Source organism: Symphalangus syndactylus, chromosome 13, assembly GCF_028878055.3.
Source record: "Symphalangus syndactylus isolate Jambi chromosome 13, NHGRI_mSymSyn1-v2.1_pri, whole genome shotgun sequence".
Lineage (NCBI taxonomy): Eukaryota > Metazoa > Chordata > Mammalia > Primates > Hylobatidae > Symphalangus > Symphalangus syndactylus.
This window is the reverse complement of record NC_072435.2, coordinates 20,550,516-20,578,244: the sequence shown is the minus strand read 5'-3', so window position 1 is coordinate 20,578,244 and position 27,729 is coordinate 20,550,516. Positions and strand designations below refer to the sequence as shown.

At 54.8% G+C, this 27,729-nt stretch overlaps 2 protein-coding genes and 1 pseudogene across 5 annotated transcripts in view; 2 read left to right on the top strand and 1 right to left on the bottom strand.

Moving 5' to 3' along the window:
- Positions 1–27,729, bottom strand: part of ZNF418 (zinc finger protein 418) — a 165,195-nt gene that overhangs the window by 116,050 nt on the left and 21,416 nt on the right. The gene's annotated exons all lie outside the window — the stretch shown is intronic.
- ZSCAN1 (zinc finger and SCAN domain containing 1) lies at positions 318–27,729 on the top strand. 4 transcript variants are annotated; one of them, XM_055239945.2, is made up of 6 exons: positions 318–694; positions 2,507–2,548; positions 4,242–4,720; positions 6,983–7,077; positions 25,054–25,192; positions 26,013–27,729. In XM_055239945.2, exons 3-6 carry the CDS (start codon positions 4,351–4,353, stop codon positions 26,633–26,635), a joined length of 1,227 nt encoding a protein of 408 aa, XP_055095920.2. In that variant the 5' UTR covers positions 318–694; positions 2,507–2,548; positions 4,242–4,350; the 3' UTR covers positions 26,636–27,729. The 4 variants fall into 4 exon arrangements, with proteins under 4 accessions (XP_055095920.2, XP_055095918.2, XP_055095921.2 ...); XM_055239943.2 differs by having other exon boundaries at positions 2,507–2,747; XM_055239946.2 differs by lacking the exon at positions 318–694 and having other exon boundaries at positions 867–2,548.
- Positions 17,167–21,271, top strand: LOC129461029 (mitochondrial proton/calcium exchanger protein-like; annotated as a pseudogene).

Sequence of the window (27,729 nt, the reverse complement as noted above, 5' to 3'; positions counted from 1 at the left end):
TGGGCTTACAGGCATGCGCCACCACGCCCAGGTAATTTTTATATTTTTAGTAGAGACGGGGTTTCACCATATTTGTCAGGCTGGTCTCGAACTCCTCACCTCGTGATCCGCCTGCCTCGGCCTCCCAAAGTGCTGGGATTACAGGCGTGAGTCACCGCGCCCGGCAGACGTCCTGTATTTTTATTTGCTAAGTGTGGCGATCCTAGTCTGGGACATACTTGTACTAAGCATATTTATATTAAAAACGTTTTAACATACTACCCTTGGACACTGTATAGAACGGTTGCGTGTCTGGAACCCCCTCGTTTTGCCCCGCGGCCGCATCGTACATGCTCATCCCCGCAACCGCCACCTTCTCCACTTCCCGCAGCAGCGCCCCTGACGCTGCGCGACCCGTTGCCAAGGCGACTGGAACCGCGGCCCGAGGTTACTAGAGGGCACGGCAGGGGCGGCGCGCTCATCCCAGGCGGCTTCTGATTGGCCCCGGCCGCCTCGTGCGTCACAGCCCCGCCCCTGCCCGGGAGTCCCGCGGCGGTGACTTGTCACCGACGCCCGGCGTGATCCAGCGGACCAATGGCGGCCGCCCGCGGCGCGCAGGGTGCCGGGATGGGGTCCGCCCGCGGCGTTGGGCGCGCTCGCCAGCCCAGGGGTCGCCATGACCGAGCGGCCCAGGCCCGAGCGAAGCCCGCGCGCGGTGAGTCCGCCGCGGCCCATCCGTCCCTCCGCCCGCCAGAGCGTCCATGGGGACGCCCACCCGGGAGGGGCTCGGCGCCGCGTCGGCGGGAGATAGCCCGGGATCGCGGTCCAGGGGCGCGCGTCGGGGGAGGCGGGCCCGGGCCCGGGCCCGGGCGGGGGCGGGCCGGGCCAGGGTTCCGGAGCCCATCGGGAGTCCTGAGGTCGCAGTGGGGGAGGGAAGGGGAAGGCTAGAGGCCACGCGGCGCGGGGACTGGGGGGGCTGGGGCCGCCCCTTCCGCAGGGACCCCGACCCCTGTTGGCATCCGCCTGTCAGTTTGAGGCCGAAGCCCCTCTACGTACCCCCATTGCCCGCCCAGACACCGCTCAGCCGCGTCCAAATTCTCCCTTCCACACCTGATCAGCATCCCGGGACCTATCTCCCTCCTGAACAGCCGCCCCCGGACCCATCTCCCTCCCTACCGGGCCCCCGGGCCCATCCCCCACTGGAACAGCAGCCCCCGACCCGTCTCCCTCCCTACAAGCTCCTCCTCCCCGCCCCAGGCCCATCTCCCTTCTGAGCAGCCGCCCCCGACGCATCCCCCACCCGATCACCCCACCATCCTCCACCCAACCAGCCGTCCCCAGCCGTCGTCGCTGCCCCTCCCCCGTATTCCCAGTGCGCTGCCCTTGCACACTTCCCCAGCCCATTTATTATGGAGCTCCTCCGTGTGGCATCCTAAGCTCCCAACGCCCTCCCCACTGTAAACCCCCTTCTCAGAGCCAGAACCATTCACTGACTGGCGCAGTGAACACGTCTTCTATGTCACTAAGCATCCGGCATCAGCGGCAAAGCCCTTCTGCCCATCCCCACAATAGAATTTGGGGCTCGGGCTGCAGATCTCAGTGCCCATGCCAGGTGAACCTGGCCCTTCCACAGGCACTGAGCCCTCCAAGTGACACTCTCACACACACACATCCCCAACATTAATCCCAGACCCCCACCAAAGTAGACCTCTAGGACCCCAGGGCCATCACAGCATTGCCCGTGGGGGGGCCCAGATCCTCCTCACCAGCCATGTAGACCTCAGTCCCCTCCATATCATCCCAGGCCCTCTTCATCTTCCAGAAACAGCCCCCCATCAGTCCAGGACTCTCATCAGCTCAGGTACCCCCACATTGGCCCAGGTGTTCCACATCAGCCCCCACATAGACCCCAGACACACCCATGGACCTCTGGTGCCTTCTGCTAAGACCTCCTCTTTACCCTCATCCCCGATAAACTTAGCCTCTCCTCCCACAGACCTCAGCCCAGGACCCTGAAGGATGCTGAGGGGCTACAGCCCCCCTCCCTAGAGTCTCCAGGGTGAGCTGCCATGAGCACCTGAGAGAGTATAAGGTCTGAGGCCCCAGGGCAAAAGGACTTCTTGAACCTGTGGAGCTTCAAAATGGGCCCTCTTTTCTTATTCAAAACTACATATATAAAAGTGTGAATACAACATAAGAGAGCATTTTTGCCTGTGGCCTCGGCAGGGAAGACCAAGGTGGTAGTTTCCCAATCAGGGTGCAGGTGGCCAGGTACGCTGACTCGAAGATGGCTGGCTGGGCACAGTTCCCGTGAGTTGCCTTTTCTGCCACCCTGCACATCTCCTTTCTCCTGGATTGTAAAACCAGATGCACAAGAACTGCAGAGTGTATGAAAAATGCAGCAGAGGATGAAGAGGGAAAAATTCCGTGGAATCCCTCCTTTTCACTTGTCATAAGCATTTGCCATATGGTTAAAAATCCTTCCTAAAGATGTCTTGTTTTGTTTTGTTTTTCCATGTTGATGAAGGTCACATGGGATCCCGACACCATTTGGAGGAGATTCAGAGAAGTATGAACAGCACAAAGCACTTGGCCGCCCCCCGTGGGCGTCTTCCCAGGAGTCACTTTCTATGACACTCATGCATCATCCTGCATCCCACGTTCCCTGTGCCTCATGTCATCTGTACATCATGTGTCTACTCCCCGTGGTCATGTCATGGTGTTGTGTACTGGGCACGGTTGAATACTCCCATCACATGATGGAGGAGGTAGTTGATCCCACCACGTTCAACTGTTGGGCGCTTTTGTAGTGAATCTTGTTGCCCGAATCTTGCATCTTGCACGCAGTCTACCAAGTGTTCTTGACATATAAATGGCCACAGTGCTTTCCAGAAAGGTCGTGCCAATTTATATTCTCACCAGCAGATCAGTCCAGAGTACAATTGTTAAAGACAAACAACCGAAACCTCCCGGCTTATTTTTATTTTTACAACTTTTAATGTTTTCTTCAGTTATATGTTCACCATAGTGGGCTTGGAAAAATGTACAAAAGGTAACTTCTTTTTTTTTTTTTTTGAGACAGAGTCTTACTCTGTCACTCAGGCTGGAGTGCAGTGGCGCAGTCTCAGCTCACTGCAATCTCCGCCTCCTGGGTTCAAGCGGTTCTACTGTCTCAGCCTCCTGAGTACCTGGGATTACAGGTGCGCGCCACCATGCCCAACTCATTTTTGGTTATTTTTTTTGAGATGGAATCTCATGCTGTCACCCAGGCTGGAGTATAGGGGTGCGATCTTGGCTCACTGCAACCTCTGTCTCCTGGGTTGGAGCAATTCTCCTGCCTCAGCCTCCCAGGTAGCTGGGATTAGAGGTGTGCACTACCACGCCGGCTACTTTTTGTATTTTTAGTAGACAGGGTTTCGCCATGTTGGTCAGGCTGGTCTCGAACTGCTGACCTCAGGTGATCCACCCATCCCGGCCTCCCGAAGTGCTGGGATTACAAGTGTGAGCCACTGCACCCAGCCACAAAAGGTTATTTTTAAATTACTCTTCCCACTTTCCCTCTCTTTTCAGAGTCTCCAGTCTCCCCTGCCCTCTTCCTGGCCTCCACCCCCAGCTTGGACTTGGTAGGAAAGGCAGGAAGACAGCAAAGATAACACCATGGGCAGAGCTGCTGCTGGTGGTGCTGTCATCCGTTATTATGTAGCCCACCTGGCTGCTTCCATTTAAATGGAATTTAAATGTAAAATTCAGTTCCTATTTCAGGTGCTCCCAGTCACATGTAGGTGGCTGCATGGGTAGAGAATGTTTACATCCCTGTAGGAACTTCACTGGGCAGTGATGGCCACACCACAGGGCAGGCATTCTTGTTCCTGCAGCTCGTCAGTCAATGTGTGTTGAATGACTAAATGAGAGGGAGATAGACACTAAGTAAGGGAAAAAGTTGTGTTCAGAAAGTCATGGAGGTTGTGAAGACAGCGCCATGAGGATGATGGCCAGGACATCTGCGAGGCGAGGAGCTGGTGGGAGGGGGAGGGGCTGGGGTGGGATGGCAGGTGCAAAGGTCCTGGGGCAGCCAGTGGCTTGAACTCGGTGCAGAGTAGCCTGTGAGAGGCATGTGGAAGATTAGGTCAGGAGGTGGGAAGAGGTCAGGTTAGTTCCTTGGGGTGCTGGAGGTCAGAACAAGGAAGTAAGGAGCTAGGGGCATCCTGAGAACGGAGGGCCACCATCTGATGTGGCCCCTCTGTCCCTGCCCCTCTCTGCAGGCCCCTGATTGCTGATTCTGCCCGCCTGCCACACCGGCTCTGTCCCGAGCCACTGGGACTCAGGATCCAGTCCACACACACCCCTCAGAGGGGCCCTGTGGCCAGAGAAATGCTCCCACGGCCCAAAGCCCCTGCCTCCCCCAGACGCCCCCAGACCCCAACCCCGAGTGAGCAGGACGCAGACCCTGGGCCAGCAAGCCCCAGGGACACCGAAGCCCAGCGTCTGCGCTTCCGGCAGTTCCAGTACCACGTGGCGGGCGGGCCGCACCTCGCGCTGGGCCAGCTCTGGACTCTGTGCCGCCAGTGGCTGAGGCCTGAGGCGCGCTCCAAGGAGCAGATGCTGGAGCTGCTGGTGCTGGAGCAGTTCCTGGGCGCGCTGCCCAGCAAGATGCGGACCTGGGTGCAGTCACAGGGCCCCCGAAGCTGCAGGGAGGCCGCCAGCCTGGTGGAGGACCTCACACAGATGTGCCAGCAGGAAGGTGAGAGGCGCAGGCTTCGTGCCCCGGGCCGGGCCAGGGGGCCTGACGTCTCCGAGGACCGAACTGCCCTCCTTGCCGCCCACGTCGCTCCCACCCCTGCCCGGCCCCTCCCGACCAGCAAACCTCTCCTGCCCCGCGGCTGTGTTTTTAATTATTTTTACATATAAATGTGCTGCACGCCTCATCTGCCTCGAATTTCTCACTCAGTCGGTGATTAAAGATCCCTCCATTTCCCATGCGTCCATCTGTCCTGTGGCTTTGTGTCCGCTGCTCCTCACCGGCTGCTCTCTGGGAAGGAGGCTGCCTCGCCACTTCCTCCCAGCCACCTGCAGCGCCTCCTGCAACACTCAGGAATCCTAGAGATCTTTAAGCCTTCACAGGGCGCAGGCCCCATGGCTGGCTGATGGTGGGGAGAGACGCTTAGGTCTGCATCCCGACTCTGGGAGCTGGGAAATTGGGGGTTCAAACTGGGCTCCCTCCCCGTCTCCTGTCTCAGCTCTCCTCTCCCCTGAGAGGGCTTTGTCCTCCTGCATCTTTGCCCCTGTGACCCCACGTCGAGATTCCATCCACCCAGGGCCCAGTCCCATGAGTGGGGCTCTTTTTTTCCTAGTGACAAAAGTGCAGGGATTGGACACTTGGTGGCCAAAAGAGGCAGCCACGGATGGTGAGAGCAGTCGTGGCACTGTGGCCTCGGGAGGGCTTCCCCAGCAGGGCCCCAGCAAGGAGGGTGCCAGGCAGCCACGCTGCAGGAGCAAAGGCTGGGAGTGAGAAGGGTTGGATCAGAGCTCAGAGAAAAGAGGGCTGGAGCAAGGGAGAGGAACAGGCCCTCCCTTTGCACCCTCCCACTACAGCATTTCCATAGGCTAACAGTGATGAGCAGTTTGCGGAACACAGGGTCCAGGGTCCCCTTACTGCCCCAGGGGAGCCGGTGCCATGCTTAGGAAAGCTGTGACGGCTGAGCTTTCCAGAGGCGCAAGGGTAGCCCTGTAAGCGGCAAGGCAGAAGCCAGATGAATTGGCCCTTTGAACTCTCTGCTCCTGGGGCAGAGGGGGCCCAAGAGCACTGGCTTCTGGAGCTCCGTGGACCTCACAGCCATCCCAGCCCAGAGCCACCCCTGCTAGGTTTAATGTTCCACGGTCACTCTGGAAATTCATCGTTTTTGAGCAAAGGGCTCTATTTGTCTTCCACAGCGGTGGTCTGCTTTCTACATTCCATATTTTGAACTTACGAAGCAGTAGAGCAAGTATAATGAACAGCCCTGCACCGGCCACCCAGCCCTATCAAAGCCCAACCTCCAGAAAGGCTGACTTGGGGTTGTTTTAAAAGCAATACCTCTGTAATCTCAGCACTTTGGGAGGCCAAGGCAGGCGGATCACAAGGCAGGAGTTCAAGACTAGCCTGGGCGACATGGTGAAACTCTGTCTCTACTAAAAATACAAAAATTAGCCGGGCGTGGTGGCGCATGCCTACATTATATCCCAGCTACTCAGGAAGCTGAGGCAGGAGAATCACTTGAACCCAGGAGGCGGAGCTTGCAGTGAGCCAAGATCACGCTGGGCTGCAGTGCAGCCTGGGCAACAGAGCGAGACTCCGTCTCAAAAAAAAAAAAAAAAAAAAAAGGAACAACCAGTGGAATCAGCTGAACCCCTGTGCACGTCTCCTAGTCCTGTTGTCCCCCGCTCTGCCTGACACCCCAGATGTGGCCGCGGTCTTGAATTTTTCTTAATTAAAAAATAAATAGAGGAGGGGTCTTGCTGTGTTTCCCAGGCTGCTCTCAAACTCTTGGGCTCAAGCAATCCTCCTGCCTCAGCCTCCCAAAGTGCTGGGATTACTGGTGTGAGCCACCGCGCCTGGCCTGGTTCCCACGTCTTGACCCTTCTGTCAATGGTGTCCTGAACCCTGATTCAGCAGTCGTCCTCTGTGCACACAGCCCTGGGGGGCTTGGGGAGCAGAGGGGTCACAGTGTCCAGGCCTCCCAGTTAGTCAGTGCTGCAGTGCGTGTCCTCGTGGGCTTCTGGAGGCGCACAGCGGTGTGGAGTACGAGTGAAGAGGGTACTTGTCCTCAGCGGTCCTCGGTGTCACCACAGGTTCCTGCCCAGCAGCCACGTGGAGGGAGAGAATGACAGCCCTGCGGCCGCTCTTGCCTGCGCCTCAGGGGTGCTGCAGGGATGTTCGGGGAAAGTCTGCCCTCCCCAGAAGGTCTGGAGAATTGGGGGCTCTGGGAAGAATAGGCCCCTCTCACGATCCCTTTCTCCTGCACAGTTCTGGTATCTCTGGACTCGGTCGAACACCAGGACTGGAGTTTCGGTGAGGAGGAAGATGGGAAGAGTCCAAGGTCCCAAAGAGAACCATCGCAGGTGAGCCCGGGGCCCCCAGCTCCGTGCTCCTGCACCCCAGGGCGTGCGTGCCGCTCCCGGAACGGCCTCAAGGATGCCCCATCCAAGGACTGTGTGAGGTTTCCCCCAGCGTTCCCAGGAAGCCCGGCCTCCAAACTCCCTGCCTGCCTCACGGATTCCCCAAGCTTCCTGGGGTTCAGTGCTGGGCGAGGGTAGTCAGCGCAGGTGTGTGTTTGCCGTGTGCCTCTGGGCCTCACCCCGGCCCCTCCTGTCCTTTCCCAGCCTCGCAGTTAGGACCCATCCTCCTGTGTCACCCACACCAGATGCTGGGTGTGTTGAGAAAGTCCTGCTGCCCCTGATCATCTTCCCTCAGTGAACCCAGGATTCTGGGCGGGGCCAGAAGGAAACGCTGAGGGCTCCCCTGCAGCTAGACCTGCTGTTGCGCAGGCCTCAAGGCGACGGGAGGGGCCCTGCTTGGTTGGGAGCCAAGCGGATCTCCGTGTGGCTGGAGAGATTAAAATCAGGGGTGGGGCCACGCAGACGCGTGAGAGAAATCCAGGAGTAATGGGAAAATCACAAAAGAACAAAAGTAAGAACCGTTAAGTGAGTAGCGTGTGTTCGTATGATCAGGGCTACTGTGAGTTTGACCACTTTCTGCCCCTGGATCTCGGTATTGGAGCCACAACGGGAAACACAGCACGGTCGAACGATGAATGGAGCAAGGTTTTGCTCACAGAGCAGAGACGGGGCCACAGCACCGTGGCCCATGTGGCTGTCAGGCGGGGGCCAGCAGGTCCCTCCTAGAGGGGGCCTGACCTAACAGTGGGGCTGTCCAGGTGCCACGTGAAGCACATACCTGAACAGAACAAAGGGGCACACGTTGGGAAACAGAAACCCCCACACAAGGCACTGCGCCCAGCACAAACTGGAGGGACCCCGTATCTCTTGGTAAGGAGGTGTTCTAGGCCCAAGGCCCACTCTCAGGCAGCCAAGTAACAGGCTGAAAGACTGCACATGTGTCTCTCCCACTGGCTTAGTCCATTCTGGGTGCTATAGCAAAATACGGCTGGGTGTGGTGGCTCATCCCTGTAATCCCAAAACTTTGAGTGGGGCCTCACGGGAGGCTGAGGTGGGAGGACCACTTGGTCCCAGGAGTTCAAGAGCAGCCTGGGCAACATAGCAAGACCCCATGTTTAAAAAAAAAATTAGCCAGGTGTAGGGGCGTGCACCTGTAGTCTTAGCAACTCTGGAGGCTGAGGTAGGAGGATCACTTGAGCCCAGGAGTTCAAGGCTGTAGTAAGCTATGATCACGTCTCTACACTCCAGCCTGGATGACAGAGTGAGACCCTAACTCAAAAAACAAAAACAGCAGGGCGCAGTGGCTCACGCTTGTAACCCAGCACTTTGAGAGGCTGAGGCAGGCAGATCACCAGGTCAGGAGTTCAAGACGAGCCTGGCCAACGCAGTGAAACCCCGTCTCTACTAAAAATATAAAAAAATTAGCCAGGCATGGTGGCGGACACCTGTAATCCCAGCTACTCACGTGACTGAGGCAGGAGAATCGCTTGAACCCAGGAGGCGGAGGTTGCAGTGAGCCGAGATCACGCCACTGCACTCCAGCCTGGGTGACAGAGCTAGACTCAGTCTCAAAACAAACAAACAAGAAACCATAGCCCAGATGGTTTATAAACCACAGAAGTGCTGGGCATGGTGGCTCATGCCTGTAGTCCCAGCACTGTGGGAGGCCAAGGCAGGCGGATCATGGAGTCAGGAGTTTGAGACCAGCCTGGCCAACATGGTGAAACACCGTCTCCACTAAAAATACAAAAATTAGTCAGGCGTTGTGGCACATGCCTGTAATCCCAGCTATTCAGGAGGCTGAGGCAGGAGAATTGCTTGAACTGTGGAGGTGGAGGTTGCAGTGAGCCGAGATCGCGCCACTGCCCCCCATCCTGGGCAACAGAGCAAGACTCCATCTGGGGAAAACAAAACAAAACAAGACCAAAAAACCACAGAAGCTAATTTCTCACAGTTCTGGAGACTGGGAAGTCCCAGGTCAAGGTGCCAGCAGATCCAGTGTCTGCTGAGGGTCGGCTGCCTCATTCACAAATGGTGCCCTCTCCCTGTAACCTCACAGGGTGGAAAGGGCAGGAGAACTCTCTGGGGCTCTGTTAAAAGGGCACTAATCCCAATTTTGAGGGCTTCAACCTCATGACCTGATCCTCTCAGAGGCCCTACCTCCTAATGCCCTCTCCTTGGGGGTTAGGGCTTCAACATATGAACTTTATAGACACAAACTTTCAGACTAGAGCAGCAACAAAATCGAATCGCTTTCCCTTCCCTCTGACACTGGACAGGGCCATGTCCTCATTCTTCTTCAGACCACAGGCCCCTCTCTCTCCTTCTCTGAATGATAACCTTGTCTCTCTTCTTTGTCCTCTTGAACAATAACCTCCAATCCCTGGCTGTGTCGGGACCTCGATCCCTCCAGCACACTGTTGACAGCTTACGTGGCCCCGGGACACCCCCACCTCTCTCTCCGGGCCACCCAGCTTCCCTCATCCTTGACTGAGGTTGCTGGCCTCCCCTCCAAGCCCCCCGAGCCCTCCGCACCTTCCACTCACAGCCTTGCAGCATCTTTGCTTCCCTCCATGTTTTCTGTATTTTGGGGAGGGGGCATCTCACTGTTGCCCAGACTGGAGTGCAGTGGTGCAATCACGGCTCACTGTGGCCTCGAACTCCCAGACTAAGGTGATCCTCTCACCTCAGCCTCCTGAGTAGCTAGGACTACAGGTGTGTGCCCCACCACACCCAGATAATTTTTATATTTTTAGTAGAGACAGGGTTTTGCCATGTTTCCCAGGCTGGTCTCGAACTCTTGAACTGAAGTGATCCACCGGCCTCAGCCTCCCAAAGTTCTGGGATTACAGGCGTGAGCCACCATGCCCGATCTTAATTAGCTTTTATAGATAATGAGTTTTAATCCATGAAGGCCTTGTTTTAACTTACATGCGGCCATGTTGTTTGAAATGCTTGTTCCCTGGTGCCATAAAGAAATAGCACTTGAACATAAATTTAATTTCCTCAGCAAGGCCATTTTTACTTTCTGCAGAAAGGGTACACTCGCCAGCAGTTTTGCCACGAGAGTACACTGAACAAAGGAGACATGGTCATTTATAACCTGATGCATCCACCCTACTGCTGTGTCTGGTTTCCGTTGGCTGGAACAGGCCCTCACATTCTGTATTTGTCCCGATTGGCTAGCAACTTAGAACTTTTTAAAAGAGGCAGCCAGGCACGGTGGCTTGTGCCTGTAATCCCAGCACTTTGGGAGGTTGAGGCAGGCAGATCACAAGATCAGGAGATTGAGACCATCCTGGCTAACACGACGAAACCCCATCTCTACTAAAAATACAAAAATTAGCCTGGTGTGGTGGCAGGCGCCTGTAGTCCCAGCTACTCAAGAGGCTGAGGCAGAAGAATCGCTTGAAGCCGGGAGACAGAGGTTGCAGTGAGCTGAGGTCACTCACTGCACTCAGCCTGGGCGACAGAGCAAGGCTCCATCTCAAAAAAAAAAAAAAAAAAAGAACTTTTTAAAAGAGGCAAAGGCAGAGGAGAACAAAGGAAGAAGGAAGTAACTTGTGGAATGCTGAGAAAGGTAAAAACACCTTCAAATAAGGAAGAGGAACAGGCTATGACCTAATGCTTGCTTGGACCTGTATAAGCACACCAGGGCAAATATTTAGGCTAAATTATGGGAGCTAAGAACATAAAATACATTGATTTTTTTTTTTTATTATGGCTAGCGGATATTTAAGAATGTTAGCACAGGTCTTTGAATAAATTTTGCTTCTAAGAGAAGTTACTATTTATTCCTAATTAGATGGGGAGGAAAGTCTTTGAAGAGGAACTTCTACTTTGCATTTTTTTTTTTTTTTTTTTTTGAGATGGAGTCTTGCTCTGTAGCCCAGGCTCGAGTGCAGTGGCGCGATCTCGGCTCACTGCAACTCTGCCTCCCAGGTGCCGGTTGAAGCAATTCTCCTGCCTCAGCCTCCTGAGTAGCTGGGATTACAGGCACATGCCACCATGCCTGGCTAATTTTTGTATATTTAGTAGAAACGGGGTTTCACCATGTTAGCTAGGCTGGTCTTGAACTCCTGACCTTGTGATCCACCCGCCTCAGCCTCCCAAAGTGCTGGGATTACAGGTGTAAGCCACTGCGCCTGGCCTTACTTTACTTTTTACAATATGAACTACTTTACTGGGGAGTTCATGAAGTCCCATCATATCTGGCCAATTTTTAAGTGACAAAAACTTACTTTAATTTTTATTTATCATCATTATTATTTTGAGACAAGGTCTGGCTGTGTCGCTCAGGCTGCAGTGCAGTGGCCCAATCATGGCTCACTGCAGCCTCGAACTCCCAGGCTCAAGCGATCCTCCCACCTCAGCCTCCCAAGTAGCTGGGACTACAGGCACATGCCACCATGCCTGGCTAAATTTTTTACATTTTGTAGAGACAAGGTCTGTGTTGCCCAGACTGGTCTCAAAGTCCTGAGCTTAAGTGATCTGCCCACCTCAGCTTCCCAAAGCATTGAGATTACAGGTATCAGCCACCGCGCCTGGCCAAATTTTAATTTATTATTTATTGTGTCAGATTATCTATGCCCGACTGGGCACAGTGGCTCACACCTGTATTCTCAGCACTTTGGGAGGCGGAGGCAGGCAGACTACCTGAGGTCAGGAGTTCGAGACCAGCCTGGCCAACATGCCCAAACCCAATTTCTAGTAAAAATACAAAAATATTAGCCAGGCATGGTGGCTCACACCTGTAATCCCAGCAACCTGGGAGGCTGAGGAAGGAATATCACTGGAATCCGGGAGGTGGAGGCTGCAGTGAGCTAAGATCGTGACATTGCACTCCAGCCTGGGCGACAGAGGGAGACCATGTCTCAAAAAAAATATATATATATATGCCCAATACAGCAATGGAGATGATGACTATGGGAAATATAGGCCAAGCTACAGTGAATGTGAGGCATACCCATTTTTCAGATGCTACATGGTCACCTTCTCAAGAATATACAGCAGAAAAGGACTCATTTAGGGGGACAGGGATGGTGTCAGAGGTTCCAGAGGGCACCCAAGGGAGGCCGAGACTGCACCATCCACGCCACCTGGGGGAAGCCAGGGCCAGAGGTGAGCACTGCCACTGGGGCTGCCTACTGTGTTCCTGTGTCTGACGCCAGCCTGAGGCAAGTCAGCCTGAGTCCTCAAGTAGGAAGATGTGTTGGCATCAGGCAGTTGGGAGGAGCCCTGGGTACCCAGTGTTGGTGACCTCAGTGTCCTTAGTCCGGTCACTCTAGTGTTGTTCCCGGCAGATCTCCGTGACCCCGGAGAGCCTCCCTGCTGTGGGGTAGCTGCACGAGCCACCTAACACTTGCCAGCGTGACCCGCTGCTGGGACACGGGCTCTTCAGGGCAGCTCTGGCCTCAGTGGTCACCTCCCGTGGGATGTGTTTAAGGAAAAACTTATGTTGTGTCTGGGTTGCTTCATGCATGTGACCTCAGAGGAATCTAGGGCACCCATTCCACCTGTGGGCAGTTATCCAGGTTTGCACAGAGATCCAGTCTTTTTTTTTTTTTTTGAGATGGAGTCTTGCTCTGTCGCCCAGGCTGGAGTGCAGTGGCACGATCTCGGCTCACTGCAAGCTCTGCACTCCCGGGTTTACACCATTCTCCCACCTCAGCCTCCCGAGTAGCTGGGAGGACTACAGGTGCCCGCCACCACACCCGGCTAATTTTTTCTATTTTTTATTAGGGACATGGTTTCACTGTGTTAGCCAGGATGGTCTCGATCTCCTGACCTCGTGATCCGCCCGCCTCTGCCTCCCAAAGTGCTGGGATTACAGGTGTGAGCCACCGCGCCTGGCCAAGAGATCCAGTCTTTACCCTGGAGAGGCTCAGCCCAGCGAGGGGTCCTTCTTTGCCTGCTGGGGCATGAGACCACACCCCAGCAGTGAGCTGGGCCTTGCATGGGTGCTGTGCGACGGGACTAGCCAGGAAAGCATTCTCTGAGGGTGTCTAGGTTCTAGTGGGTAGGATATGAAAGCAGAGGGGAAGGCAGCTGAAGCCCACGGCATGCAAACATATACCAGGAACACTGGTAAATGGGGCCTGCTGCCCGTCTGTATGAGAAAAACCCCCTTCTGTGATCTCAGCGGCCTTGGGAATCTTCCCAGGGGGGATATTCTGGGCTTTCTCTCCCAGTGTGGGAGCAGTTGTGGACTCCAGAGTGACGGGGCGGGGTGAAATCCACTGTCCAGTGCCCTCAGTGCCCGTGGGTGTGGGCACCGCCTGCACATGGTCAACACGCCTCCCCAGGCTGCTCATGGAAAAGGAAGCAGTGGGGTGAGTTTCAGGGTGGCGGTGGCCGCCTCCTTGGAAAGAAAGGCACCAATCTGGCCAAGGGGTGCTTTCCACCCCAGATCCTTGTCAGGACTCAGCTGAGGCCCAGGCGTTACAGGACAAGGGGAGGGCAAATCAGGGTGTTCCTGATGACAAGGAACTGTTTTCCAACAGGGCATAGCGTTGCTTGGCACCCCTGAGCAGTTGTGATCAGAAGCCAGTGGACATTTATTAGTGACCACTCCCTCTGTCAGACGGCCCAGCCCATTCCTTCCTCAGCCCCAGAAGTGGGTTATCTGGGCAGTCTCCCAGGTGATCGTCTGCAGGGCCTGTGCTTGCATCGCTGAGGCCTTTGCCTGAGTAAACGCTGCTTCTTCTTTAGTGCCCCAGCCCGTGGTGTGCCCCGTTCCTTATCAGGGGGTGCAGTGGCCAAGTGGGGGTGAAGGTTCTCCACTGTCCTGGCCGATCTACAAAGGTCTGTAATTCGTTAACTCTTTGGGCTCCTGTGGATACCCACATTTGCTGTTGGCAAATCCCCCTTACTTGGGGGGCTGAGGCTTGAGGATCGCTCGAGCCTGGGAGGTCAAGGCTGCCCTAAGCCAAAGTCACGCCACTGCATTCCAGCACTCCAGCCTGGGGGACAAAGTGACCCCGTCTCAAGAAAAAAAATTTAATTATATATTTTATGACCACACTGGTATAAAGATCAATATATTCTAGGCCGGAGTAGTCTTTATGTTCGTTTTTTCCATTTAACTTTAAAATGAAATTTTTTTTTTTTTTTTGAGATGGAGTCTTGCTCTGTTGCCCAGGCTGGAGTGCAGTGGCGTGATCTCGGCTCAATGCAAGCTCCGCCTCCCGGGTTCACGCCATTCTCCTGCCTCAGCCTCCCGAGTAGCTGGGACTTACAGGCGCCCGCCACCTCGCCCGGCTAATTTTTTGTATTTTTAGTAGAGACGGGGTTTCACTGTGTTAACCAGGCTGGTATCAATCTCCTGACCTCGTGATCCACCCGCCTCGGCCTCCCAAAGTGCGTGAGCCACCGCGCCCGGCCCTAAAATAAATTTTTTTTTTTTTTTGAGACGGAGTCTCGCTCTGTCGCCCAGGCTGGAGTGCAGTGGTGCAATCTCGGCTCACTGCAAGCTCCGCCTCCCGGGTTCACGCCATTCTCCTGCCTCGGCCTCTCCGAGTAGCTGGGACTACAGGCGCCCGCCACCACGCCCGGCAAATTTTTTGTATTTTTAGTAGAGACGGGGTTTCACCGTGGTCTCGATCTCCTGACCTCATGATCCGCCCACCTTGGCCTCCCAAAGTGCTGGGATTACAAGCGTGAGCCACCGCCCCCGGCCCCTAAAATAAATTCAAAGATCATCATGAGAGCCCCTCTCCTGCACCAAAACAAAGTTTCGTGGGCCATGGTTTCTGTTTCTGCATCTAATGGAGGCATCTAACCTGGGTAGACCACAGTTGTTGGCCACGGGCTTCCTCAGCCTCCGCCGGCAGATGTGCTAATCTGACTCCCTCTCCCATCCCAGACTCCACGCGGAAACCACAGCCGCGCTCAGAGGCCATCCCCTCACCACACAGCAACTCAAAGGACTGTCTTTTTGGGGGGTCATGGGTGGGGAAGGCTGCTGAGGTCCTCCCACCCCTCTCCCACCAGGGCCGCTGTGGCTGAGAGGATCCTTGTTGGCACTGGTTTTGGCTGTGGGGGGGGGGGGGGCTCAGCCACAGCAGGGTGCCCCAGTGTCCCTGAGCGAGCCGCACTTGTGGAGGGAGGGGCCTTAGGGCTGAGGCCTGGAGCCCGCGTGGAGCGACGGCAGCTCCAGGATCGGGGCAGTGATGGTGCTGGTGAGCGCGGGCCCAGGCATTCCCACTGCCAGGGTGCTAACACTGCATGAGGCACCTCTGCTTTTGAAGTCGTCGGGGATTAGAGAGCGGGAGCATAGGTGAGGGACAGGTGGAGCTGCTCTGCGCCGGAGCAGCCGGCTCGCCAGGAGGCGCTGTGGAGTGGGCACAACTGGCGATCGCTGAGCGCATACAACCGCCTACCATCGGGACACCGTTTGAGAAATGCTTCCTTAGGCGGTTTCGTCACCGTGCATACATCGCAGAGGGCACTCACACACCTACACGCACAGCCCATGGCTCCTAGGCTACAGACCTGCACAGCACGGGGCTGCACTGAATACTGTGGGCAACGGTAACACAATGTTGTTTGTGGATTTAAACATAGAAAAGGTACAGTAAAAATACAAAATAGAAGATAAAAAATAGTACACTTGTATAAAGCACTTGCCAGGAAGGGAGCTTGTGAGACTGGAAGTTGCTCTGGGTGAGTCTGAGTGGTGAGTGAATGTGAAGGCCTAGCAGGTTATTGTGCTGTGGACTTCATAAACGTGGTGCACTTAGGCTACTAAATTGGCAAATATATTTCCTTCTTCAATATAATTTATCTTACTGTAAGTTTTTGCTTTACATTTTTTTTCTTTCTGAGACAGAATCTCACTCGGTCACCCAGGCTGGAGTGCAGTGGCACGATCCAGGCTCACCGCAACCGCAACCTTCTGGGCTCATGCGATCTTCCCACCTGAGTCTTCTGAGTAGCTGGGAACACAGGCACACATTACCACACCGGCTAATTTTTATATGTTTTAAAATTTTTTTAGTTTTTGTGTACATGGGGTTTCACTATGTTGCCCAGGCTGGTCTCAAACTCCTGGGCTCAAGCGATCCTCCCTCCTCAGCCACCCAAAGTGCTAGAATTACAGGCGTGAGCCAGTGTGCCTGGCCTAAAAAACTTTCTGACTCTTGGGGCCGGGCACGGTGGCTCACGCCTGTAATCCCAGCATTTTGGGAGGCCGAGGCGGGCGGATCACGAAGTCAGGAGATCAAGACCATCCTGGCTCACATGGTGAAACCCCGTCTCTACTAAAAAAAATACAAAACATTAGACGGGCGAGGTGGCAGGCGCCTGTAGTCCCAGCTACTCGGGAGGCTGAAGCAGGAGAAGGGCGTGAACCCGGGGGGTGGAGCTTGCAGTGAGCCAAGATCGCGCCACTGCACTCCAGCCTGGGTGACAGGGCGAGACTCCGTTACAAAACAAACAAACAAAAAACCTTTCTCTTTTATAACAACATATTAAAACTTGAACAAGCCAGGTGCGGTGGCTCATGCTTGTAATCCCATCTCTTTGGGAGGCTGCGGCGGGCAGATCACTAGAGGTTAGGCATTCGAGAGCAGCCTGGCCAACATGGTGAAACCTCGTCTCTACTAAAAATACAGGGCGTGGTGGTGCGCACCTATAATTCCAACTACTCGGGAAGCTGAGGCAGGAGAATCGCTTGAATCCAGGAGGCGGAGGTTGCAGTGAGCCGAGATCACGCCATTGCACTCCAGCCTGAGCAACAGGAGCGAAACTCCGTCTCAAAACAAAACAAAAAACCTGTGTCATTTTAAAAGAAATAAACAAATGATACATCATTATCCCACAAAAAGGTTATGCTCTGGGGGCAGCAGAAACAAAAGGTTTGTTTGAAAGAAGCGGAAGAAGGATTAAACCTTTATAAAAAACAAAAACATCGGAGCTGGGCGCCTCCTGTCCGAGGCCAACCGCTGCCGTCAACTGTCCGCGCGAACCGGGCCTGAGGAGCCGCCAAGACGGTGAAGAGCCGCGGCCGCGGCGGAGGAGGAGGAGGAGCCCGCGCAGGAGGCCGGAGCGGCCACAGCGCCCAGGCACATGGCGTCCATCTTACTGAGGAGCTGCCGCGGCCGGGCGCCCGCCAGCCTCCCGCCGCCGCCTCGAGTCACCGCCCCGCGGGGTAGTCCGGGGGATCCTGCTCATCTCAGCTTGCGAACACCCTGGGGTTGAGGAGCTGCCTTAAAGTTTCATTTCGCTGCTGCACGCCCATCCACCCTGTGTAACCGTTCTTCAGAGGCGATCACCTCAGCTGTTGGACTCTGAGGCCCGAGTGCCTTCGCACCGTGTCCAGAGCGCCATGGACCTCTACCTCTGTGAGTTTTGTGGTCCTGGAGCCTCGGTGCCTTCCTGCCCGTGGCTGGCACTCTTCGCACCCTGTTGGTGATGACTCGGTAGTAGGGAAGTCCCTTGGGTCCTTGAAGGATAAGAACAAGAAGCTGGAGGAAGGCGGCCTGGTGTACAGCACCCCCGCAGAGATGGTGGTGAGGTCCCAGGGACAGAGGGTGCTGCGCGAGCTGAGGCAGTACCATGGCTTCTGCCTGCTATGGATCGACGCCAAGATCGCAGCACGCATGCTCTGGCGCATCCTCAACTGCCACACCCTGACCCGCCGGGCTCGCAGGCAGTTCCTCCGGATCTGCGCTGACCTCTTCCGCCTGGTGCCGTTCCTCGTGTTCGTGGTGGTGCCGTTCGTGGAGTTTCTGCTGCCTGTTGCTGTGAAACTCTTCCCCAACATGTTGCCATCCACATCTGAGACTCAGTCTTTCAAGGAGGAGAGGCTGAAGAAGCAGCTTCAGGTCAAGCTGGAGCTAGTCAAGTTCCTCCAGGACACCATCGAGGAGATGGCCTTGAAGAACGAGGCAGCCAAGGGCAGCACCGCCAAAGACTTCTCTGTTTTTCCAGAAGATCCAGGAGATGGGGGAGAGGCCCAGCAATGAGGAAATCATGCGTTTTTCCAAATTATTTGAGGATAAGCTGACCCTGGACAACCTGACACGGCCACAGCTGGTGGCCCTGTGCAAGCTGCTGGAGCTACAGCTTTCTGCGTTTCCAGCTCACCATGCGGCTGTGCTCCATAAAGGCAGAGGACAAGCTGTTTGCTGAGGAAGGGGTGGACAGCCTGAATGTCAAGGAGCTGCAGGTGGCATGTCGGGCACGAGGCATGCGGACCCTGGGCATCAGGGAAAACCGCCTGAGGGGCAAGCTGAAGCAGTGGCTGGACCTGCACCTGCATCAGGAGATCCCCACATCGCTGCTCATCCTGTCCTGGACCATGTACCTCCCGGACACCCTCTCACCAGCTGACCAGCTCAAGTCCACACTGCAGACCCTCCCAGAGATTGTGGTAAAGGAAGCGCAGGTGAAAGTGGCCGAGGTGGAGGGTAAGCACGTGGACAAGGCCAAGATGGAGGCCACACTGCAGGAGGAGACGACCATCCAGCAGGAGCACCGCAAGAAGGCACTGCAGAAGCGTCCGGAGGTGGCGAAGGATGTTGAGCCCAAATGTGTGAAGCCGCTCCCCAAAGGCCAGGGCCCCAGCTGCAGCGAGAAGTGCCTGACACAGTCCTGCAGTCAGAGACCCTGAAGGACACTGCCCCCGTGCTGGACAGCTTGAAGGAGGAAGAGATCACTAAGGAGGAAATCAACATCCTCAGCAATGCCTGCTCTAAGCTGCAGGAACAGAAGTCACTCACCAGGGAGAAGGAGGCGCTGGAGCTGCTGAAGGAGGACATGCAGGACTACAGTGAGGACTTGCAGGAGATCAAGAAGGAACTTTCAAAGACTGGTGAAGAAAAATACGTGGAAGAATCTAAAGCCGGCAAGAGATTGACAAAAAGCGTGCAGCAGATGATCGGGCAGATTGACGGCTTGATCTCGCAGCTGGAGATGAACCAGTGGGCCAGCAAGCTGGCCCTGGCCAAGGGCGTGCCCATGGGGGAGAACATCATCAGTGTCACCCAGCTCATCAACGCCATGAAGCAAGTCAGGCACATTCCCGAAAGCAAGCTCACCAGCCTGGCTGCAGCACTGGATGAAAATAAGGATGGCAAGGTCAACTTCGACAACGTCGTCAAGGTGATTGAGCTGGTGGACAAAGAAAATGTTCACGTCTCCACCAGTCAGGTGGCCAAGACTGTAGCAACACTGGAAAAACAGGAGAAGGGGAGGAGAAGAAGGTGGAGAAGGAGGTCGCAGAGGTGAAGAGCTAGAGCCACTGGCCTGGGCACCTGTGCTCCTGCTGCGCTGCCACCCTGGCGAGGGCCGTGAGAGCTGATTTGTGGTGATTCTTAGTGGCTCATCTAATACTTTGGCTGGAATAAATCAGAGACTTCCATAATCAAGCAAATTGTAATTTTCATCATTCCACGGAGATTCAATCTGTCTGGAATCCCAGAACCCTTCCACAGAATCATATCTGGATACACACTGTGGTGTGGCTGCCACGGCCTCCTGGCTCCAGAGGCGGCCAGGCCAAGGCAGGAAGGCGCCCCGTTGTGTGTGGCCTCACGTCTGAGCATCTGACTGTGCTGTCCTGTGCCCAGGGAGGAGAATGAGGACCACATGGACTCTGCCCACACAGAGCTGGCTGCTGTGCCCACCCTCAGAGGCATTAGGAGACACAGCCTGGCCTCCTCAGGGCTGAAGATGCCTCCATCTGTGGACCTTGATTTCTAGATTTCAGCATCAATAGACCTGTCTTCCTGCACGCTTTCAGTTGGATCTGGGTCACTGTGGAGACAGATGTATCTGCCATCTCTGTGGCCTCTGGAGAGTGACATCTCCCTGCTGGCAGGGCCGGTTCTCACCTGCAGTTTTCCTTGTGTATCGGAGCTCTTTCTTAACTTTCTATTTTCCCCCAATTCTTTAAGCAGTTGATTGGCACAGTTTTCCCACACTGGTCGGCCTGCCCCAAGAGCCATCTCTGACCCAAGCCCTGGCTTGGGTGGTGCTTGGGCTGCACTCCCTTGGGTGGTGCTTGGGCTGCACGCCACGGGGGCTGCAGTGGATTTGCTGTGTCAGGGATGAGCCTGGCTGAGGGGTTGGTGGGGCTCTGAAGCACATTTGGGGTTCTTTGTAGCTTCTAATGTGAGGTTTGAGTCCAGTGCACCCACAGCAGCATGCCCTTCTCACCCCTTGCAGCGTTGCAGGCTTAGGCCGCTGGGCTCCTTTAACAAGCAGGCTGGTCACCGAGGCACGAAGACGAGGCACAGGGCATCCCCTGGGACTTCAAGGGCAACAGCCGCAGTGCTTGGGGTTTGCCCTGTGCCCTCTGGGTGGGGTGGCCTCCCCGCACTCGGCACTCAGCAGCATGGTCAGGCTGGCCAGGGCGTGGGCAGGCGGCATCCTGTGGCACCTCCACCCTCCTGCCCAGCTGGCTGTGTCACACTCATCTTTTAAAGATCAGGTTGGTTCCTGGCAAAAATGTCCCTCCGGGGGCCTCCAAGCATAGGATTTGGAAGACATAGGAATGGCACAGGCAGCCAGGAAAGCAGCTGCGCTCAGATGATGCCTTCTCCATTACTTGAAGCTTCTTTTTGTTCAGCCATTAAAGAAACTTGACAAAATAGGAACAGCAGATATTTCTCAATTGTAAACCTTTGTGCAGGGACAGTTAGCTTCCAACGGCTTTCAGATTTCAATTATTTGAAAAAGAAGTTTGTTTCAGATCCTTAATATTTATGAATTCTCAAAAAAAAATCAATGAATAGGCATTTTATAGCTTTAACCCTGCAAGTGTTTCAAGCTGTGTTTCTTAATTAGTATACTAACTGCCCTGGGGCATGTAGGTAAGTGTAAATGATGTGGTTTGAGCCAAGTTTTCATCTGTAATCCCAGTGCTTGAGGTGGCCAAGGCCGGAGGATAACCCGAGCCCAGGAGTTGGAGACCAGGCTGGATGATGGAGTGAGACCATGTTACTTACTTTCTTTTTCTTTTTTCTGAGATGGAGTCTTGCTCTGTTGCCCAGGCTGGAGTGCAGTGGCATGATCTCGGCTCACTGCAACCTCCACCTCCCAGGTTCAAACGATTCTCCTGCCCCACAGACAAACGCCACCACACCCGGCTAATTTTTGTACTTTTAGTAGAGACAGGGTTTCACTATGTTGGCCAGGCTGGTCTCGAATTCCTGACTTCAAGTGATCCACCTGCCTTGGCCTCCCAAAGTGCCGGGATTATGGTGTCAGCCACCGAGGCCGGCCCTTTTATCTTTTGAGACGGGGGTCTCACTCTGTCACCCACACTGGAGTGCAGTGGTGCAGTTATAGCTCACTGCAGCCTTGACCACCCAGGCTCAAGTGATCATCCCATCTCAGCTAAAATTACAGGCTTGAGCCACAGTGCCTGGTAATTTTCTAATTTTGGAGAGATGGGACTTAGCTATGTTGCCTACACTGGTCTTAACTCCTGGTCTCAAGCAATTCTCCAGCCTCAGCCTTGGCCTCCCAAAGTAGTGGGATTCTAGGTGTGAGCCACTGTGCCTGGCCTTTAAAATTTTCAATCTCCCCAAAGCCTCCAAAATATTTAGTTAGTTCTTCAGAAGTAGCTGGGCTCAATCCACCCATGAAAACCTTTCGGGGGGGTTTTCCCCTTTTTTGGCTCTCTGCAGCAGGGGTGGGTGGTGATCCTATCAATTTGCCATCCAGCTCCTGTTCTTTCCGTTCCAAGGCCTTAAGAGCACTAGCAGCGTTTTCCAAAAGCACAGATACAAATCCCCTTGATCTTCCAGTAACTGTTTTAACTGTGCAATCTGCAACTTCCCTAAGTCAAGACACATCGTCAGATCTTTTTGCTCGTAACATTGTACCATCATCCTGCAGATCTTGGATCCCTCTGCAATTTCCTCTGTGTTGCTTGTGGTACTCATTCAGGTCTTTGCTGATGGAGGAGTTGTAGGCAGGGGGGTACTGGTGCACATTCAGGGTCAGGCAGCAGCGTATGCTATGGAGTTGGATTTCAAATGGTGGTGGAAGAAAGTCATTACAATTTTACGGGATCACTGTGGTGTGTGTGGTCCGTTGTTGATTGAAACGCCATTACCCCATGGGGAGGGGCTGCCTGAAGCCTATAAGGATAGCTGCCCGAAGCCCTTTGAGGGTAGCACTCTAAGGTCCCTGAGATCCCATGGGCATAGCTCCCTGAGGCCCTGGCGGGAATGACTGTTGGAACCTCAGTGGTAAGTGATGCCAGTGTTTCTGTGGAGCACATTGCTGGGGTCCCTGGTGGTTCCCACCGCATAGCTGATACTCGTGGCCCCTGCTTTTCTTCTTTGTTCATAGCGATCTCCTGGCATCTCAGGTATGCATTATCTCACCAGTGAGCTTTTTCAGGTGGACATTGTCGGGTTTTTTTGTTTTACTCCACTGTGTTGCTGCAGATTTTCAATGGGTCCTTGAGTGTTCTGGGCTATTCTGGCTTGTGAATATCTGTCTGTAGTTGATTTGTGTGTGGGTAGTGGGAGGGGGAAATGAAGGTTGCTATCTCCTACTCCACCATCTTGGTGATGTCGCTTCACTCTTTCCTTTTTTTTTTTTTCCAAAATAACCCAGCACCATTGCCCCAACTAAAGCCATTAAGATAATTCCTGGCTGGGCACAGTGGTTCATGCCTGTAATCCCAGCACTTTGGAAGGCCGAGGTGGGTGGATCACTAGAGGTCAGGAGTTCAAGACCAGGCTGGCCAGCATGGTGAAGCCTCGTCTCTACCAAAAAATACAAAAATTAGCTGGGTGTGGTGGCACGTGCCTATAGTCCCAGCTACTTGGGAGGCTGAGGCACAAGAATCGGTTGAACCCAGGGGGTGGAGGTTGCAGTGAGCCGAGATCGCGCCACTGCACTCCAGCCTGGGCAACAGAGTGAGACCCTATCTCTAAAATAAATAAAATAGAGCCATTAAGATAATTCCTCAACAGTAAGTTGCCAGGCATTCCTATTTCCTCCTTTATTCTTGTTTTCGTTTTGTTTTGAGACCGCGTATAGCTCTGTCGCCAGGCTGGAGTGCAGTGGTGCAATCTCAGCTCACTGCAACCTCCACCTCCTGGGTTCAAGCGATTCTCCTGCCTCAGCCTCCTGAGTAGCTGGGACTACAGGCGCACGCCATCACACTCAGCTAATTTTTGTATTTTTAGTAAAGATGGGGTTTCACCATGTTGGCCAAGATGGTCTCGATATCCTGACCTCTTCATCCGCCTGCTTCTGCCTCCCAAAGTGCTGAGATTACAGGCGTGAGCCACCGCGCCTGGCCCCTTATTCTTGTTTTCTTTTTCTTCGTTGCTTGTTTTGCATCAGGACTCTCCCAGGGTGTGACTGCTCTCACATGCATCTCCCTCCCCCCTCCAATCTCCCCACCTATCATCCCTGAAACAATAAACCTGGGTCCATCTCTGGAAGGATAGGAGCCCAGATCTGTGGCCAGTGGCTCACTCGGGCTATGGGGATGTGTTTGCATTTGAAGGTACAGATAAGGCCCCGGGAATGTCTTGGTTTCTGTGCCCGACCCAAGTGTGTCGATAGCTCCTCAGATGCTCCCCGAGAGTCAGGGGAACTAAGCACGCCCCTCTCTCCACACACACAGGCCACCCACTCTTCTCTCCATGCAGCCCCTCTGCTGCCCTTGATTAGTCACAGACGCCAAGGTGGGTGAAGTAGGGAGGAGCCTGACTGTCCACAGCGGCCCCCAGTAGCCAGGTACCAGGAAGAGGGGTAAAAGGGAGTCCCGCCTTTACTCCTGCAGATGGTGGCTCCTCTGGTTAACGATTTCAGAATTCAACATGTTTTACAATCAAAACTAGCATTTGATAAGAAATAAAAATCAATAACCCAGCCAAACACACCATCCATATACTCCCAACGTGAGAGCAGGAAGAATCTTGTGCCTTAACTCCTTTCCTGCCACCAGCTCCCTCCCTCCCTCCTCCATCTCTAGCCCAGCAATCCCTCTACTCAGGTTTTGCCCAGCTGTTGGGAATCTTGGACAGCTTCCTTAGGCCCCTGTGCATCCAGGTAGGGCTGGGGCAGCAGAAAGCGAAGACCCACTCAAGACAGACCTTGTCAGTGCATGCTTGACTCCTGGTCTTTTCTGATGCTTTGTTTGACTCGACATACCTCCTCCAACAACCTGATTTGCATTAATAAGTGTCACTGTGTTTTCCTTTGACATGACCCCGTTGCAGTTTGCCGAGCCCTTGATGGTACCAGGCTCTGGGCACGTAGCACCCACATCCTCATTGGAAACCCAGAGAGCTAAAGCTCCTCATCCAGGGCCACACAGCGAGCAGGGCTGGAGCCTGGACACCAAGCCAAGCCCCTCTGTTTTGAATTCTTGCTCCTCCCAGGAAGTGGTGATCCCCGCTTTGGGCGGGACAGGGTTAGGTGCATCAGAGGTCATAGGTCGCAGGTGGGATGTGAAGCCTGTGAAGTTGCCCTCCTCTGGGCTTGTGGGCAAGGACAGTGCAGTCTTAGGGGACGGGAGTTAGGAGCCCCAGCAGGTAACAGTGACCGAGCTGTGGCACGGGTCCCCTGGCTCCATCTAATGCTCTGTTGTCACTGTCCTGAAATGATCAACGATTTTTTAACAAGGGGATTTGCATTTCCATTTTGTACAGGGGCCCCTCGAATTCTGTCTCAGGTCCTGGTAAGAGCTCCTTGGGAGTGGTTATTTATTCTTTGTATAAGCAAAGTCTTGCTGTGTTGCCCAGGCTGGTCCCAAACTCCTGGCCTCAAGCAATCCTCCGGCATCAGCATCCCAAAGCACGGGAACAACAGGCGCGCCACCACACGCTGCCCTGGGAGAGAGCCTTTGGGAATGACGCCCGTTCCTTTGTTGTTCGGTGGTGGTGGGGAGGATGGCCCCTGAGGGGCAGCTGCCGAACAGTCCTCTGCTTGCCATTCTAGGCGTCTGAGCTGATTCTGGATGCAGCGGCAGCAGCCCCAGCACTCCCTGAGGAAAGTGAGTGGCTGGAGACTACCCAGCTCCCACAGAGTCTGCACACCAGGGTGGAGGCCGAGGTGCCCCGTGCCCCTGGCTTGCTGGGTGAGTCTGGCTCCTATGTGGATTAAGGGTTGGAAATGGAGTTTGGGACCTCAACCCAAAGCCACAGACTTTGTTAATGGGTTGAGATGGGGGCTTCAGTGGTGAACGCCATACTTCCCCCAGAAACCATGCACACCTCCTGTGAGGACTGAGATCTGGGGACCCTAGAACCGCCACGTACATCATTCACCCCACGAGAAGGGCCTCAGCCTCCCCACCTGAATGGCAGCCAAGGCAGACAGTCTGAGAGTGTTGGAGCATGGGGTTACCCAGAGGGCCAGCCAGGTAGGAACAAGGGGCCAGTGCTGTGGGATCTGCTCCCAAAACATGTGCCCTTTTTTTTTTTTTTTTTTGAGACAGAGTCTTGCTCTGTTGCCCAGGCTGGAGTGCAGTGGCGCGATCTCACTGCAACCTCCGCCTCCTGGGTTCAAGAGATTCTCCTGCCTCAGCCTCCTGAGTAGCTGGGATTACAGGTACACACCACCACGCCTGGCTAATTTTTGTATTTTAGTAGAGACAGGGTTTCACCATGTTGGTCAGGCTGGTCTCGAACTCCTCACCTCATGATCCACCCTCCTCGGCCTCCCAAAATGCTGGGATTACAGGCGTGAGCCACTGCGCTGGCCACATGTGCTCTTGTATCTTAAAGGACAGAACAGAGGGCACAGGAGCCGTATTGAGCAGAGGAAGGGCCTGGACTTGGCTCAGTCACTGGGGTCCTCCGGGGCACAGGAAGGACACAGGGAGCACAGGGAGGGCACAGGGAGATGCCAAGGCCATCCACTCACTACAGGTGACCCATCTCCCTCGCCCTCCACAGGGTCCCGGGCCCGCCTGCCTCTGAAGCCGAGTATCTGGGACGAGCCTGAGGACCTTCTCACAGGGCCCTCCTCAGACCTGCGGGCAGAAGGGACTGTGATCTCAGGCCCCAAGGGTCCGAGTGCTCAGAGAATCAGTCCCCGAAGGAGAAACAGGAACACTGACCAGAGCGGCCGCCACCAGCCATCCCTCAAGCACACCAAAGGTGGTACCCAAGAGGCTGTTGCAGGCATCTCGGCAGCGCCGCGTCTGCCCCGAGGTGGGCGGCCCTTCCAGTGTGCCGACTGCGGGATGGTCTTCACCTGGGTCACCCACTTCATCGAGCACCAGAAGACCCATCGCGAGGAAGGGCCCTTTCCATGCCCCGAGTGTGGCAAGGTCTTCCTGCACAGCTCCGTCCTCACAGAGCATGGCAAGATCCACCTGCTGGAGCCACCCAGGAAGAAAGCCTCCCGGAGCAAGGGCCCCCGGGATTCCGTCCCACCCAGGGATGGAGCCCAGGGCCCAGTGGCCCCTCGCAGCCCCAAGAGACCCTTCCAGTGTAGCGTCTGCGGGAAGGCCTTCCCCTGGATGGTCCACCTCATTGACCACCAGAAGCTCCACACGGTCCACGGCCACATGTGAATGGCCAGCCTTGGGCCTCGGCCACCCAGCCCTGAGTCCCTTGGGGGAGCTGATGGGCCCCAGAAGATGGGGGACATCCCCCAGCCCCACCAACCCCCCGGCCACCTTGGGACTCCTCTTGAAGGACACAGGCTGTTTCTCAGAAGATCCTGGACATCTGCTCTGAAGCCGAGCACGGGATGGGGCTTCCCAGGATCTCAGCTGAGAAGCAGCAGTTCCACAGCATAGCCTGGTCAGTCCTGCACATTGTTGTTTTGCAAGTGGCTTGATGAGGAGTTTCATTCGCGTCTCATCTTTCAGAAGCCTTGTCCAGGTCTCCCTGTGAGCACCTGACTCAGCGGCAGATTCTGCCGCTGGGTTTTCATTTCACTGTGGATATCCCTGAGGCCATGAGGGCGGGAGCCGGCCTGGGCAGCTCCAACTCCAGAAAGGGTACAGCTGACCCCGGCTGCCCTCCTGCCAGCTCAGCCCCCTTGGAACCTAACAGATAAACAGGGTTTTGCTTTTTTCCTTTTTTGGGTAAAGTACATGCAACATAAAATTTACCATTTCAGTCATTAAAAATGAACAGTTCGGTGGCATTAAGCACATTCACAACACTGTGCAACTACCAGCACTCTCTAGCTCCAAAGACGTCTCACCCAGAAAGAGCCCACAGGCCTCAGCACGCCTTTGCCGTTCCTGCCTGCCCTGACGACCAGAATCTGCTTCCTGTCTCTATTTCAGGCGCAGTCGTTAGGCCTGCCCAAAACTGACCTGCCTATATTTTGTTTGACTTACAGAAGGATTTTTTTTTAGATAGACGCCAACATTTGTTTAAACCATAAAAATCTGGCTTTCTGGTCTGCCAGGAAGAACCAGATGGTTCCCAAAGAGTGGGTCCGCCTCTCCTGCTAGGCTGGAGCAGAGTGTGGGCAGGCGGTGACGTCACAGCGGGGAGCCAGCCTCGGACTCGGCTTCTCACCCGTCCCCAATTCATTGTTGTCGGACACTTGTCCCCTTTCAAGCAAAAGCCTTAAAAGTTTTTGCCTTTTTCTTTTTCTCCTCCCAACTTCACTTGGAAACACAGTGTTGGGCTGACTGTGAATCCGCAC

What these genes read in the sequence shown, in the direction of transcription:
- ZSCAN1 (XM_055239945.2), top strand. Translation starts at nt 4,351, where the DNA reads ATGCTCCCACGGCCCAAAGCCCCTGCCTCCCCCAGACGCCCCCAGACC. An exon ending in ACAGATGTGCCAGCAGGAAG is followed by an intron (nt 4,721 to 6,982) that starts GTGAGAGGCGCA and finishes TCTCCTGCACAG; the next exon opens with TTCTGGTATCTCTGGACTCG. An exon ending in CCCAAAGAGAACCATCGCAG is followed by an intron (nt 7,078 to 25,053) that starts GTGAGCCCGGGG and finishes TTGCCATTCTAG; the next exon opens with GCGTCTGAGCTGATTCTGGA.